The following is a 12,641-nucleotide window of genomic DNA, read 5'->3' as shown; positions in this document are numbered from 1 at the left end:
GGCCCTCAATACACGCCAGACCCCAGTACTCGCAGGCCCCCAGTACACGCCAGCCCTCAATACACGCCAGACCCCAGTACACGCCCCCACCCCCTACAGCAATATGGAAGAAGCACAACAACATAGCGAGAAGCCTTCTAAATAAAAATTTCTCAAAGTCTTCTCTAAATCAAAACTTTACAACTAGTATTCCCCCTCATCCGTTTTCTTTGCTTCAATTTAAGTAAAACTTTTTTAAAACCCTCGCGGTAGATGTAAGGTGCGTCTAATGATAACTCTTAAAAACAAAAACAAAAATTATCTACCCAAATAGATAGCTGTATTATCTTCCCAAAAGTCTTTTTGGGTAGAAAATACAGCATCAGTGGTGTCTATCAACGCCTCTTAAAGCAAATGATAGCTACCTATTGCTTAGGGGTCACCACTACAGTATTACGTCATAATTGGACAATGCTTACGACAATTCTTCACACTCTCCCACCAGACATTCAGTGATGGTGTGACCAAACTACCCGACAGATGGCGCCTCTGGTGGTGTAATCACCCACAAGGGTGTCGCTATCGGTGGTTTAGAAATATAGAACATATTTCGTTATAATTTGACAATTAAATTACAGTACTGACGTAATCGTAAGTTAAGTGAAGCTGTTTTCGGAGCCGACCTGTTGCTCAGCTCCTAATTATATATATTATATATTATATATATTATATATTATATATATATATATATATATATATATATATATATATATATATATATATATATATATATATATATATATATGCGAACAAGCCTGAATGGTCCCCAGGCATATATGCAACTGAAAACTCACACCCCAGAAGTGACTAACCCATACTGCCAGGAGCACCCTGCAACTGGTGTACAGGACACCTTAACCACTCAACCGTCACGACCGGACAAAACATGATTGTGATGGTAATCTTGGGCATAGCATTTTATCAAATCACCTCATTCTGTGCCCCAAAGAATTCCTCGGCAGGAACCAAGGATGCAGTGGGCATTCCCCCTCTGGATCGTGACACTGAGGCACTGGAAGAGAAAACTTGCTGCCGCTCTAGGGTCTCTTGTAATTTCAATGAGCCTGGAACCAAGATCCTTAAGAAACCTTCTTGTGATCTCTCCCTATATGGACCAAGGGGTCTCGGATCCTATTGTAAAGAAGTTGTACTGGTGATCTATTTCCCTGTACTTGGCTGACTTGTCTCTTTCTCTGTGTGTCGCTGCAGCTCACGCTTGGCAGACAGAGAGGTTGATGTATGTGGCTGCCAGGGTGGATACACAAGTGTAGTTCCATGCCAAATGTCTGCTATTCTTTCAAGGATGCAGTGTGATTTCATCACGTCGGTGAGCAAAGCTAACGAAGTTATGGTTCAATAGATTGCGAGGCTCTCTCTCTGCTGGACACTGGGCAGAGGCAAGGCTCTTCTTAATGATGTCATTGACTTTGTCATGTCGTGAGTGCCTACTGCCTGATTTTCCACAGTGCAGGCCATGCAATCCATATTTTCGTCTGCATCTGCCTCGCCGCAAATACACCTGTGAACAGTGTGGATAGGAGCAGCAAGGCGGAGGGGGACTGCAATACGGAGCTGCTGCGGATCAAGACGTGTGCCTGTCGCAGACATAGGAACTTCCGAAAGGAACTTCCCTGCATGGAGAGCCTGCACAGCTGTGATGCGTGCATGATCACTGGGTTTCATTGCTGCCTCCGGCAACACTGGCTTTGTCTACAATGGGGCTGTCCCAGCTAGACTTTTTCTTTGCTTTCAACATGGTTGTTCCGAGTGCTGGGTCTGCCATGATACCCCATTTTGTGTCACATTCCGGTTAGTGGGAGTCATGTATCCGTGCCAAGTCACACAGGTTGTCAGGTAGAATTTTCTTAACCAGGTCATTTGGTACTGAGGAGGAAGACATCAAGGCTGGGACAGCAATTTGGGTGGCGGTGTGGAAACCCAAGACGCCGAGCCTAACAGGAAGAGTGACTTGTTTCCACTGGCATTCATTGAGGGAGAGGTTGACAACTTTTTCTAGCATGGTCTTCAGTAATAAGTCACACTCTTCAAGTTATGGGCTGTCATAGGATGGGGCGCACCTCAGAAAGCAGGTTAGCCTCGGAAGGGATAGGCATTTAGTGAGGAGATATAAAGCATCGTGGGCATCGATGTCACCTATCCTGTCTTCCATCCTCCTGAGGTCTATGATTGTCTAATCAAGGATATCCACAATGGCGTTAGACCCGATGGGGGCTCCAAGGAGAGTGCTGTTCACAGCCCTAATGACATGGGCTCCAGGCAAGGCAGACCTTATTCTAGCTACGATGTCTGGGTTGGAGGAGACTACTTCACACTTGGAAGAGTTCAGGAGACCCAGGCTTACTTCTTGCTCCTTTATTTTTCTGATATCTTCCAAGAGATGATCTAGGTGGCCAGCTATGGTGCCATCACCTAAAAACCAGATGTTGAACTCGCTGGACAAACTTCCGGAGATTTTTTTTTTGACAAAGCAGAAGAGGAGCTAGAGGATCAGCATGCTGAACATCTTCACGTGATCTGATTTCGTGTTCGCCAAAGAGCAACCTTGATTCACCACTGTAGCAAGACAGAATGAGCGGGTAGAGGGGCCGGAAATGGCGATGTACAGAACAGGGCACTGCATCTCTTCTGACCATGTTAAAGGCATTATTAAAGTCCAGTTTGAGCAGGGCCTTTTCGTCAGAAATGTTGGTGATGTATGCTCGTGCTGCATGAGCAGCCGCTTCACAGCCTTGGGGGACTACAAATCCTAGGTGAATTGGTTTCAGCAATCCAGCCGCTTGCTGGCCGACAACCCTCGTAGCAGCCTTGGCAACCAGGCGCTGGAGAGTGTTGCCAACTGCGATTGGCCTGATTCCCCCATCCTTCTTGTTGAGAGCACAGAGGGAGGCACCAAAAAAGATGGGCCTGATGACCTCAGGTATACCACCAGCCAGGCACGTGTTGACGAACCATGTGAATTCCATAAGAAGATCTTGAGCAGCATCACCAACTGCAGGATTGAACATTTGTTTGATGTGTTGAGGTTTTAATCCTGTAAAGCCGCCTGCTGACCCAGGTGGAAAAGAAAGATTTGCTCTACAGACCTCAGATTCACCAGCAGTTAATGGGTTTGAACTCAGTTAATGGGTCAGTTAATAGGCGGTACGATGTTGTCGACTCGTAGGGCACCGTGGGGGTGGGTGCTGGCTTTGCAGGGCTCGTGCTGTGGCAGAATTTCTAACAGCAATTTTCTCGTCACTGGTGAGGACTCAAATAGCACTTGCGGTATTTCCCTCTTCAATTTAATTGGTGATTTGTGCTCTGATTTTGTACGTTTCCAATGTGTTGTCGTTACCATTTCTGCGATGGATGTTTTGCTGGAGGAGGCAGGCGAATTAGGTTATCCCCCTTTGGGTATTCATCTATATTATTTCTATATATATATATATATATATATATATATATATATGTGTGTGTGTGTGTGTGTGTGTGTGTGTGTGTGTGTGTGTGTGTGTGTGTGTGTGTGTGTGTGTGTGTGTGTGTGTGTGTGTGTGTGTGTGTGTGTGTGTGTGTGTGTGTGTGTGTGTGTAAATCACGAAGAAATTAACCCGTGATAAACAATGTGACAATGTCAGGCCACAAAGGAAGGATTAAGACAGGAATTACCTTAAGTACTTTCGTATTTAATAATACAGCTTCAGAAGATATCCTACTAATACATTTAATACAAAATACATTTAATAATAAATCCTTCTGAAGATGTATTATTAAATACAAAAATACTTAAGGAAATTCCTATCTTAATCCTTCCATCGTGGTCTGACACTGACATTGTATATATATACACAAACCACACAAAAGGGGGTACCTGGTCACGGTCGGGTCTCTCTCCCGCTCACACTCTCCCTCCTGTTCTCCAGCAAAACATGCTTGATTAACGTTAAGTCAACATTTTCGATGTTGAATCGACGTTAAACCCAAGTTATTGACGTTCACCGAACGTCGACAACAGTCGAGAAGTCAAATAAAAATCCCTCTATACTATCAAACGCACATTTCAGATTTCATAGGACTCATTGGATATCGCATTAAGAGTCAATCCTCTTTAAATACAGGCATAAGGGTTGACCCAAACCACCTTATTGAAACTCGTCATACAACCCCACTTCACTAGGGAAAGTTACGTGATTCTAACTACAACTGCCTGGACCCCAGCCTCGAACAGACATTCTCTTGTCGAAATTTGTTTTGTAAAATGGTTGCAGTCTAGTTGAAGTCGTCCTCTACCCGAGGGTACAGCAATGGCCACGTTGTCAATCATCCACAGGGATGAGGCAATTTGGTACAATATCCTCACTACTTTTCCATAACAAAAACTTGAGGCAATGATGCTCCGGTAACAGGCAAGTCTTCCATTTCAGGACAAGCAAATTTACTATAAATGGTTCGGATGTCTTCCAACGTACAGGATTCGATGAAGTTTTTTTATTTTATTTTTACATGCAAGCATGCTTATAAGTACAATAAAAGCAAACAAATACAACATAGAACAAAAGTACAAAATGACAAAGCACAAACTTGCAAAAGTACAAAGGAACAAAATTAATAAACACAAAAAATAAACACAAAATAAACACAGGAATCACCAGATCAGGCGGAAATGCCCACTCCTGAAGCTCACTGACGCAAGTCGCAAAACGAGGCTGCGGAGGGCAAACCACGTCCATCGAGGAAACAGACGACACTGAAGAAGTGTACGAGGGCTGCCGAGACGGCCGCGTCGCCGTATGCACAGGAGCAGGGGACGGTCAACAAGATAGTAACACCTCCACCGAGACAGCAGGAGACACTGAAGAGATGGCCGGAGATGGAAGAGGCGTCGAGACCGCCGTCGATGAAACGGGGAACGAGGAAGGGGTTACAGAACCCCCACAGTGAGCAGCCTTTTTCAACTCCACCACCAGGCCACCTCGCTCACCACGAACCTCAGCAGGGGGAACCCCCCCCCCCACGAAGAACCGGAACCATCCGATGCAGGCGATGCACCCGAAGCAGGAACCGCAGACACCATACCAGAAGAGGAGGCCGAAACACCGGCACCCGCAGGCAAATGCACCTCCGCCACCACCGTAGTATGCAACGCAACCAGAGCCACCCCGCCGTCGCCGGAAGATCCACAACCGTCGAAGTCGCGAACGTCAGCCCATGCAGAAGAAGAACGCCGGGAACGCTTAGGCTCTGGCCGCACATCATCAGACCCGAAGGCTGACTCAGAGACACGCGCAACACAAGCCGGGCGAACCGACGCACGTCGTAGAACGGCAGCATCCTCAACCACACCAGGCCAGGCACAGGAGGAAGTGCCGGATCCACCCCAGCACCCAGCACAGCCGGAACAGACGGCGAGGGTGCAGGGACAGGGTCAGACGCAGAACCTAACAGACGCAGCAGAAGAAGAACTGGAAGACGGGGGATTTGAGCAGAAGGCAGTCGGAAGAACCCCAGGGACACCAGCTGGAGCAGGACGATCACCAGGCGATGACAACCTCCGGAGGAGAGGTGACAACAACAGGGGGCGCAACATGCGGCGCAACAGTTGATACAGGGGGCACATGCACGGCTGAAGAGACGTCCACATCCACCGAAGCCTCCTCCACAGGAAGAGGTGGAAAATCCTCCTTACTGAAGAGGTTCACGGGTGCAATGGCAGGCGCAGAACAGTCAGCAGCCAGATGGCCCAAGAGGCCACAAGGATAACACGTTCGAGGCTGGCGGGCGTAAAACACCCGAACGTTGTATCCCATAAGTCGCACAGAGGACGGAATGTCTGCCCGGAGCCGCATGCCAGGGTGCTAATGTTAGTCCTCACACCCTTGAGCAGATTGGAAGATATCATGTGCAACCGCATACTAACTACGACACCAAAACAGCCGAAGTACCGCTGTAGCAAACCCTTTAGGAACTCCAAGGGCGCCCCATGTACACTGACGTAAGTGAGGGCACCACTCCGATCAGAGAGGGTCACAGTGCCCACACCATCCGGCAGGAGTAAGGTCCACCCCTCGTATCGACGGAGAAATTCTCGATACGCCAACTCCTCCGTAAACTTCACAATCACAAATGTGCTGTTACTAACTCGACTCCATAAATGTTCATCACAGGGACAGAAAGCAAATCACACTCCGGGTACCCAGCCCGTACAGAAAATTCGAGGCCCACAGACTGAGCCTGCACTACAGGGGAAAAGAGGGACCCCCATCGTGAACTCCATGTCAGCACAGGTGGGCAGACACACACACGCCCCCAACCGGCCAAACTGGCAAACAACCACCAACTGCCAGAGAGTTCAGGCAACACTTCTGCACCCCACCGAGGCTAGGGCGCAACTCCATTCGATGAAGTAGTTACGTTGTTGATTGTACAGTATGCTAAAGGTCTAAAATCTTTTACAGTACGACAATCAATAACATATTATTCAAGTGAATGTCTTAACGTAAGTTTACAAGCTAAATGTTCTGATAGTGGGTCAGCCTCACTAACTTGCCAGATGTGTCTATAGCCAAGGCGAATGCCCGCTTAACTAAATCACATTGTCTGGTCCGGTTGTTGTGCTAACCTTACAATAGCTTTTACTACTGTAGTTTTCAGGCCTTTGGGCATTTCTTAATTCTTATTAGTCAAATGTAATCATTTTAATTTGTATGTTTTAATAATCAAAATGTGCACATTCGACAAATTCCAATCCATCCAGTGTCCGACCCCAAAGACGCATTCATCAAATTTAACCTCATGTTCATTCAAACAGGAATTTTCTTAAATATAAATTAATATAATTATATATTAGCGTATTGTGCAAATTTAGGCACTGGTTAGGTCAGGTGTTTAGGTTCTGTTGGCGATTATTTGTATTTGAAATGCGTGAGTGAAGCATTTACAGCGTTGTGATTCGAAAAAAATTCGTCAGTGAAGCTCTTGTTCCAGAAGTGTTTGAACGACATCAGTTGTAAGTCGTGTGTAAACCGTTTTTCATTCATTAACGGAGCTTGACGGGTGCATAAAATTGATTTTGCCCTTTGTTTATGAGGACGGACTTGCGCATTAGAGAGTCCAAATTCTCAGTCTGTATATTTTTCATTATTGGCCTCATTGCCTAATCGATTTACAAAGTAAGTAATTATCAAAATAAGGCACCAAACCGGGAAGGCTATGTAATACCATCAAATGTGCGGAATAAGCAGAGGGCGCTAAATATCACCAAGGATGTCAATACGAGAACAAAAACACATAAGGCGAACAATATCAAAAGTATCCGAGTCGCCAAGAATTCTATTGAGGGACAGGTGGCCGCGAGGGGCGGTCGGAAAGCAAAAGACACGCTCGTCCTGGAAGTCAGGACATTCAAGAAGGATATGCACGACCGTAAGAGGGACAATGCAACTAGGACAATAAGGAGCTGGGTGGCGCTCCATCAAGTGACCATGAGTTAAGCGAGTATGGCCAATACGCAACCTCGCCAGAGCCGTTTCCCATTGCCGGTTACGGTGGTAGGACGATGGCCACGAGGAAACACAACATTTAAGAGTACATAGTTTGTTACCAATAACAGACGATCAAGAAGCCTGCCAACGGGTAAGGATGGAGGAATGGATAACCGGGTAAAAGTCGGAATATGGAATACCTTTACGAGAGCTGGAACAAGAGCGGACAGCTTCCTAGGTGGCAGCATCCGCACGTACATTTAAAGACACACCAATATGGCTGGGTACCCAACAAAACTCAACCGACTTAAATTTACTATGAACAAGAAACAGCCAATGCTAGATCTCGACAACTACTGGATGAACCGGATTAAAGGACCCGAGAGCCATGAGGGAACTACGAGAGTCAACAACAACTACAAAGGAAGACTGACAACGAGAAAGCAGGAGATGAAGAGCATAGAGAATAGCATAAATCTCCGCCGTGAAGATGCTAGTCTCCGGAGGTAAGCGACACACATATCAGGAAAAACAACAGAGTAGCCAACACCGTCCGCAGACTTAGACCCATCGGTGAAGACAGAAACGGAGCGGGAGTGAGAAGAAAAGTGTTCAAGGAGATCGATTTACAAAGATAAGCTTTCAAACTCTGAACATACAACATGATTCCGTAAACGCAAACATGAAATGGAATCGGCACAAATTTTGTTCAAAACCTTTTTTTTTTTCATTGACAAAATCACATTCCATTAAATACAGATTTCTTCGGACATTAATTGTGATGGATTATATAAAGTATGTATTTTAGCCACAACAAATCCCTCCACCGGTATGTAGTTGAAGGAACTTATAGGGAAGATAAATGCTCAATAGCTTAGTTTGTGTTGCACTTGCCCAGTCGATCAATCTTTGCATTTATACAATATTATTTCATTTGCTTCATATATTGCATATTAACAGTCTGTTCTACATATACTTAATTGCTCTGAACCAGCAGTAAAGCTATAGAATTCACTTGATATATATATACATAAACATCATACAGTTTGCTATCGAAATATGTAACAACGTAAAATATAAATTGCAATATAAATTAATATAAACTAAATAAATATAAATCCCACGAGTCATTTTCCTCACATTCTGGAGGATTATGGTTTACATATAGTCTTTCAATATAAGTTGTTGGTTAGTAGACATTCACTACAGTATTAGACAACATATATTAGTTAATACACGGGGAAGCCTTATCTGTAGTGTTGTGGGTCTGGTCCACCAGTTACGAACATGGATGACCACGCCTAATAATCCTCGTGGGTGAGGCTACTGTAACCATATGTTACTGAGGTAAATGTAATTCTGCTTCTTCTTCCCCTTCAATTACACCTGTCAAAGGGCACACAATAATAGTAATTATTGACATTATATGACAGCTATATCAGGAGAAAATATTGTTATAATTTATTAGATGCGATCCAAATAATAATTACCTCGTTTTGTATCTCGATTCATATCCTAATCGGTTTGCCTTAACATTTCACTGATCAGGAATGAAAGATAAAAGGTTTCGGAATTAGGCCACTTCCCTTGATTGTTGACGAAGTTGGTGTTGATGACAGGACGCTATTAGTCCCGTAACACTGGTCCAAGGGTGATTATAGGAGCTAGATTTGCCCCAGCGAGACTTGTTGTTGAATTAAAATGGCGACTACTACTGGCCCTCCTCCCACTGACCGCATCCCTCATCTTGTCCAGATGTTGTCAAGAAGTGGATAGAGGGCCCACATTTACTCAGATAATTAAGATGGTTCAAGGGAAATGTTTTTATGATGTTTACATTCCCAAAATTGCTGTATTAAGAATGATTTCCAATAATATAACTGGTGACTTTAATAGCGACATGGCAATGATAATCTCCGTTTTCTTCCAGGGAAATTCCACTGGGCCTCATTTTCTATGAGTAAATTTTTTCCTACAAACAGCACCAACGTTATCTGCCTATTGTTTTAAACGTTAGTAAATGGTGTCGGGTTTTCCGACAGCAGTTCACTCAGCCTTTCCTCGTAACTCATGCCTCTTAGTTCTGAGAATAATCTAGTGGCATACCTCTGAACTTTTTCCAGCTTCGTCTTGTGCTTGACAAAGTACGGGCTCCATGCTGGGGCCGCATACTCCAGGATTGGTTTTACATACGTGGTATACAAGGTTCTGAATGATTCCTTACACAGGTTTCTGAAGGCTGTTCTGATGTTAACCAGCCTTGCATATGCCGCAGACGTTATTCTTTTGATGTGAGCTTCAGGAGACAGATTTGGCATTATATCAACTCCTAGATCTTTCTGTTTCGTGAAGGAAACAAAGAAAAAACTGAAAAAAAAAAACATACCGAATCTCCCATTCGGTATCTAGTGTCTTGCCTCCTATTTCCTGCGCCTCCTATTTCCTGTGCCTCCTATTTCCTGCGCCTCCTATTTCCTGTGCCTCCTATTTCCTGCGCCTCCTATTTCCTGCGCCTCCTATTTCCTGCGCCTCCTATTTCCTGTGCCTCCTATTTCCTGCGCCTCCTATTTCCTGCGCCTAGTTTCATTACCATACATTTACTTGGATTGAACTGTGTGTGTGTGTATGTGTGTGTGTATTCTAAGAGTATATGTGTGAACCAAATATTTTGATCTACGGGTGGTAATTTAGGCTTAATTAATAGCTCACCTGTAGAAAGATAATTAATAAGGTTATCTCTGTTTTTCCCTGTGACACAGGTAACGGTGTTGGTGTTGGTGGAAGGGGTCCACCTGCCCCCTCCACACCTCTCCCTCTCCACCGACCTCCTCACCCAGGACCCCCTGGCGGCCTTCCACCACCGTCTCCGCCCCAATCCCAACCTTCCCGCCCACCCAGCTCACGCCCTCACTATCCACTCCACCAACTCCAATTCCATCATTCCCGCCCCCAGCAACCCCAGTCCCCCTCACTTCACCCAAGCAAATCCTAAGATAACATCCTTTACTCCCCTTAGTAAGCCTTTCCCACCCAACAAGCCCTTCCTCCCGCCCAATGCCCACAACAAGCAGTTCCTTCACCCCAACAAGCCTTTCCCTCCTTTCAGTCCTCACGGCAAACCCAAAACCTCACCGTTTCCTCTTCAAGGCCGGCCAGGTCTACACTTTTCCCCAAATTCAAAGCCATCTCCTCACTTCAATGGCCCTGCCGCTAACTTCAACGGTCCTGCCATCCGTTTCAACGGTCCTGCCGGCCACTTCAACGGCCCTGCCGCCCATTTCAACGGTCCTGCCGCCCATTTCAACGGCCCTCCCGCCCATTTCAACGGCCCTGCCGCCCATTTCAACGGCCCTGCCGCCCATTTCAACGGCCCTCCCGCCCATTTCAACGGCCCTGCCGCCAACTTCAAAAATCCGGCCGCCAACTTCAAGAACCCGGCCGCTAACTTCAAGAACCCTGCCGCCAACTTCAAAAATCCGGGCGCCAACTTTAACAACCCTGCCGCCAACTTCAAGAACCCGGGCGCCCAGTTAAACCACCTTGCCGCCCACGCAGCAGCTTCCAGAATACCATCACAGGCGCCACTCTCTGACCTACACGAGCTGGGACAGTTCCGGGACCCACATCTAGCGGCGTCCGCGTTCTTCCCTAAGCAAGGGTACGAAGTGCTCTAAAGTTACTCACAGTTACCCAGTTACCTCAGTCACAGTTACCCAGTTACCTCAGTCACAGTTATCCAGTTACCTCAGTCACAGTTATCCAGTTACCTCAGTCACAATTATCCAGCTACCTCAGTCACAGATACCCAGTTACCTCAGTCACAGTTACCCAGTTACCTCAGTAACTGGGGTAAATGTGGGTAATATCACACATACCTCAACTTCCCATATAAATAGACGTTACAAACATTTCAACATTATGTATATATCAGCATTATAGTTAAATTTGACCTATAGTCCATCTTTAACTGTAGTTCAACTTTATGTATAGTTTAACTTTATGCATAATTTAACTTTATGTATAGGTCAGTCTTATGTATAGATCACATTTATGTGTGTATAATTAATGTTGTATATTATATAATATATATATATATATATATATATATATATATATATATATATATATATATACACACACTTCAACGAGTGTATAGTTAATGTTATATAGTTCAACGTGTGTATAGTTCAGCTTTACGTCTACTGGAGATAAATTTCCTATGTGGTGCTATTTATTTTGGTGGCCATAAATAAGGTGTAGCTTGTGGTAACCCTTCACCGCCTCCTACAGGATCAACCTGGTGGACAAGGTGGACGTAGAACCAGAGGAACCAACCGGCACCAACTTCTTCCCAAGTGACGGCTACGACCTCGACTCCTACTTCAACGACTTCCCCGTCTTTGGGTACTTCGACTTCGAACCCAGCCCCGATGGAGAAAAACTGCCTTTGGCGCCATGAGGCGTTGCTTGCTGACGCCTCCAGAGAGGGACTTCCGTGTGTGTGTGTGTACTCACCTATTTGTACTCACCTATTTGTGCTTGCGGGGGTTGAGCTTTGGCTCTTTGGTCCTGCCTCTCAACTGTCAATCAACTGTGTGTGTGTGTGTGTGTGTGTGTGTGTGTGTGTGTGAGCAATAATAGGTGTTGATGCCTCTCTCCCAGCGGGAACTAGAATATCGTAGGCCTAGAATTCAATGCGGCTTCCGTTGATCAGATGAAAACTTTTATTTGCATCGAGTCGTCTTCTTGGTTCTGCTGGAGACCTTGCAGGTCCTGAGGGCCATGAATGACTTACCTTGGCTATCATTAGTCTTCGTGTATTAAGGCCGGGCCGCATTTCCCTGTTTCTTGTTGACTGTTCGTGCGTCAGGCAGCGCTTGGCGGCCTACAGGCGCCGTTGTTATAAAGTGCTTCTGGAACCGCCCTGGTGGCGACGTGTGCTTCACTTTCGTCATTAATGTTAACATTTGTTATAATGGTTTTGGTATGTACTTGTGTGTATTAACAAAAAAAATATTTTGTACTTTATAAACAACATTAAAATTAAATAATACCTTGTTCATGTTTATATAGATCCTGGCACCCTCTCTACGAGCTGCGAGAAAAACATATATTTTTGTTCTT

General features: G+C 45.3%; 1 protein-coding gene across 1 annotated transcript in view; it reads left to right on the top strand.

Annotated features, from left to right (window-relative positions):
- The window catches only part of LOC123745736 (uncharacterized), a 30,259-nt gene extending 17,733 nt beyond the window's left edge, over nucleotides 1-12,526 (top strand). The window contains exons 2-3 of the mRNA XM_069317467.1: nucleotides 10,277-11,175; nucleotides 11,808-12,526. Of these exons, the coding sequence (XP_069173568.1) occupies nucleotides 10,277-11,175; nucleotides 11,808-11,976 (1,068 nt within the window). The 3' untranslated portion in view covers nucleotides 11,977-12,526. The remainder of the gene's footprint in view (nucleotides 1-10,276; nucleotides 11,176-11,807) is intronic.
- The last annotated feature ends 115 nt before the right edge of the window (nucleotides 12,527-12,641 follow it).

The sequence above is a fragment of the Procambarus clarkii genome, chromosome 88 (genome assembly GCF_040958095.1).
Source record: "Procambarus clarkii isolate CNS0578487 chromosome 88, FALCON_Pclarkii_2.0, whole genome shotgun sequence".
Taxonomy (NCBI): Eukaryota; Metazoa; Arthropoda; class Malacostraca; order Decapoda; family Cambaridae; genus Procambarus; species Procambarus clarkii.
Note: the sequence above shows the minus strand (reverse complement) of the source record. Positions and strands in the feature narration are given on the sequence as shown.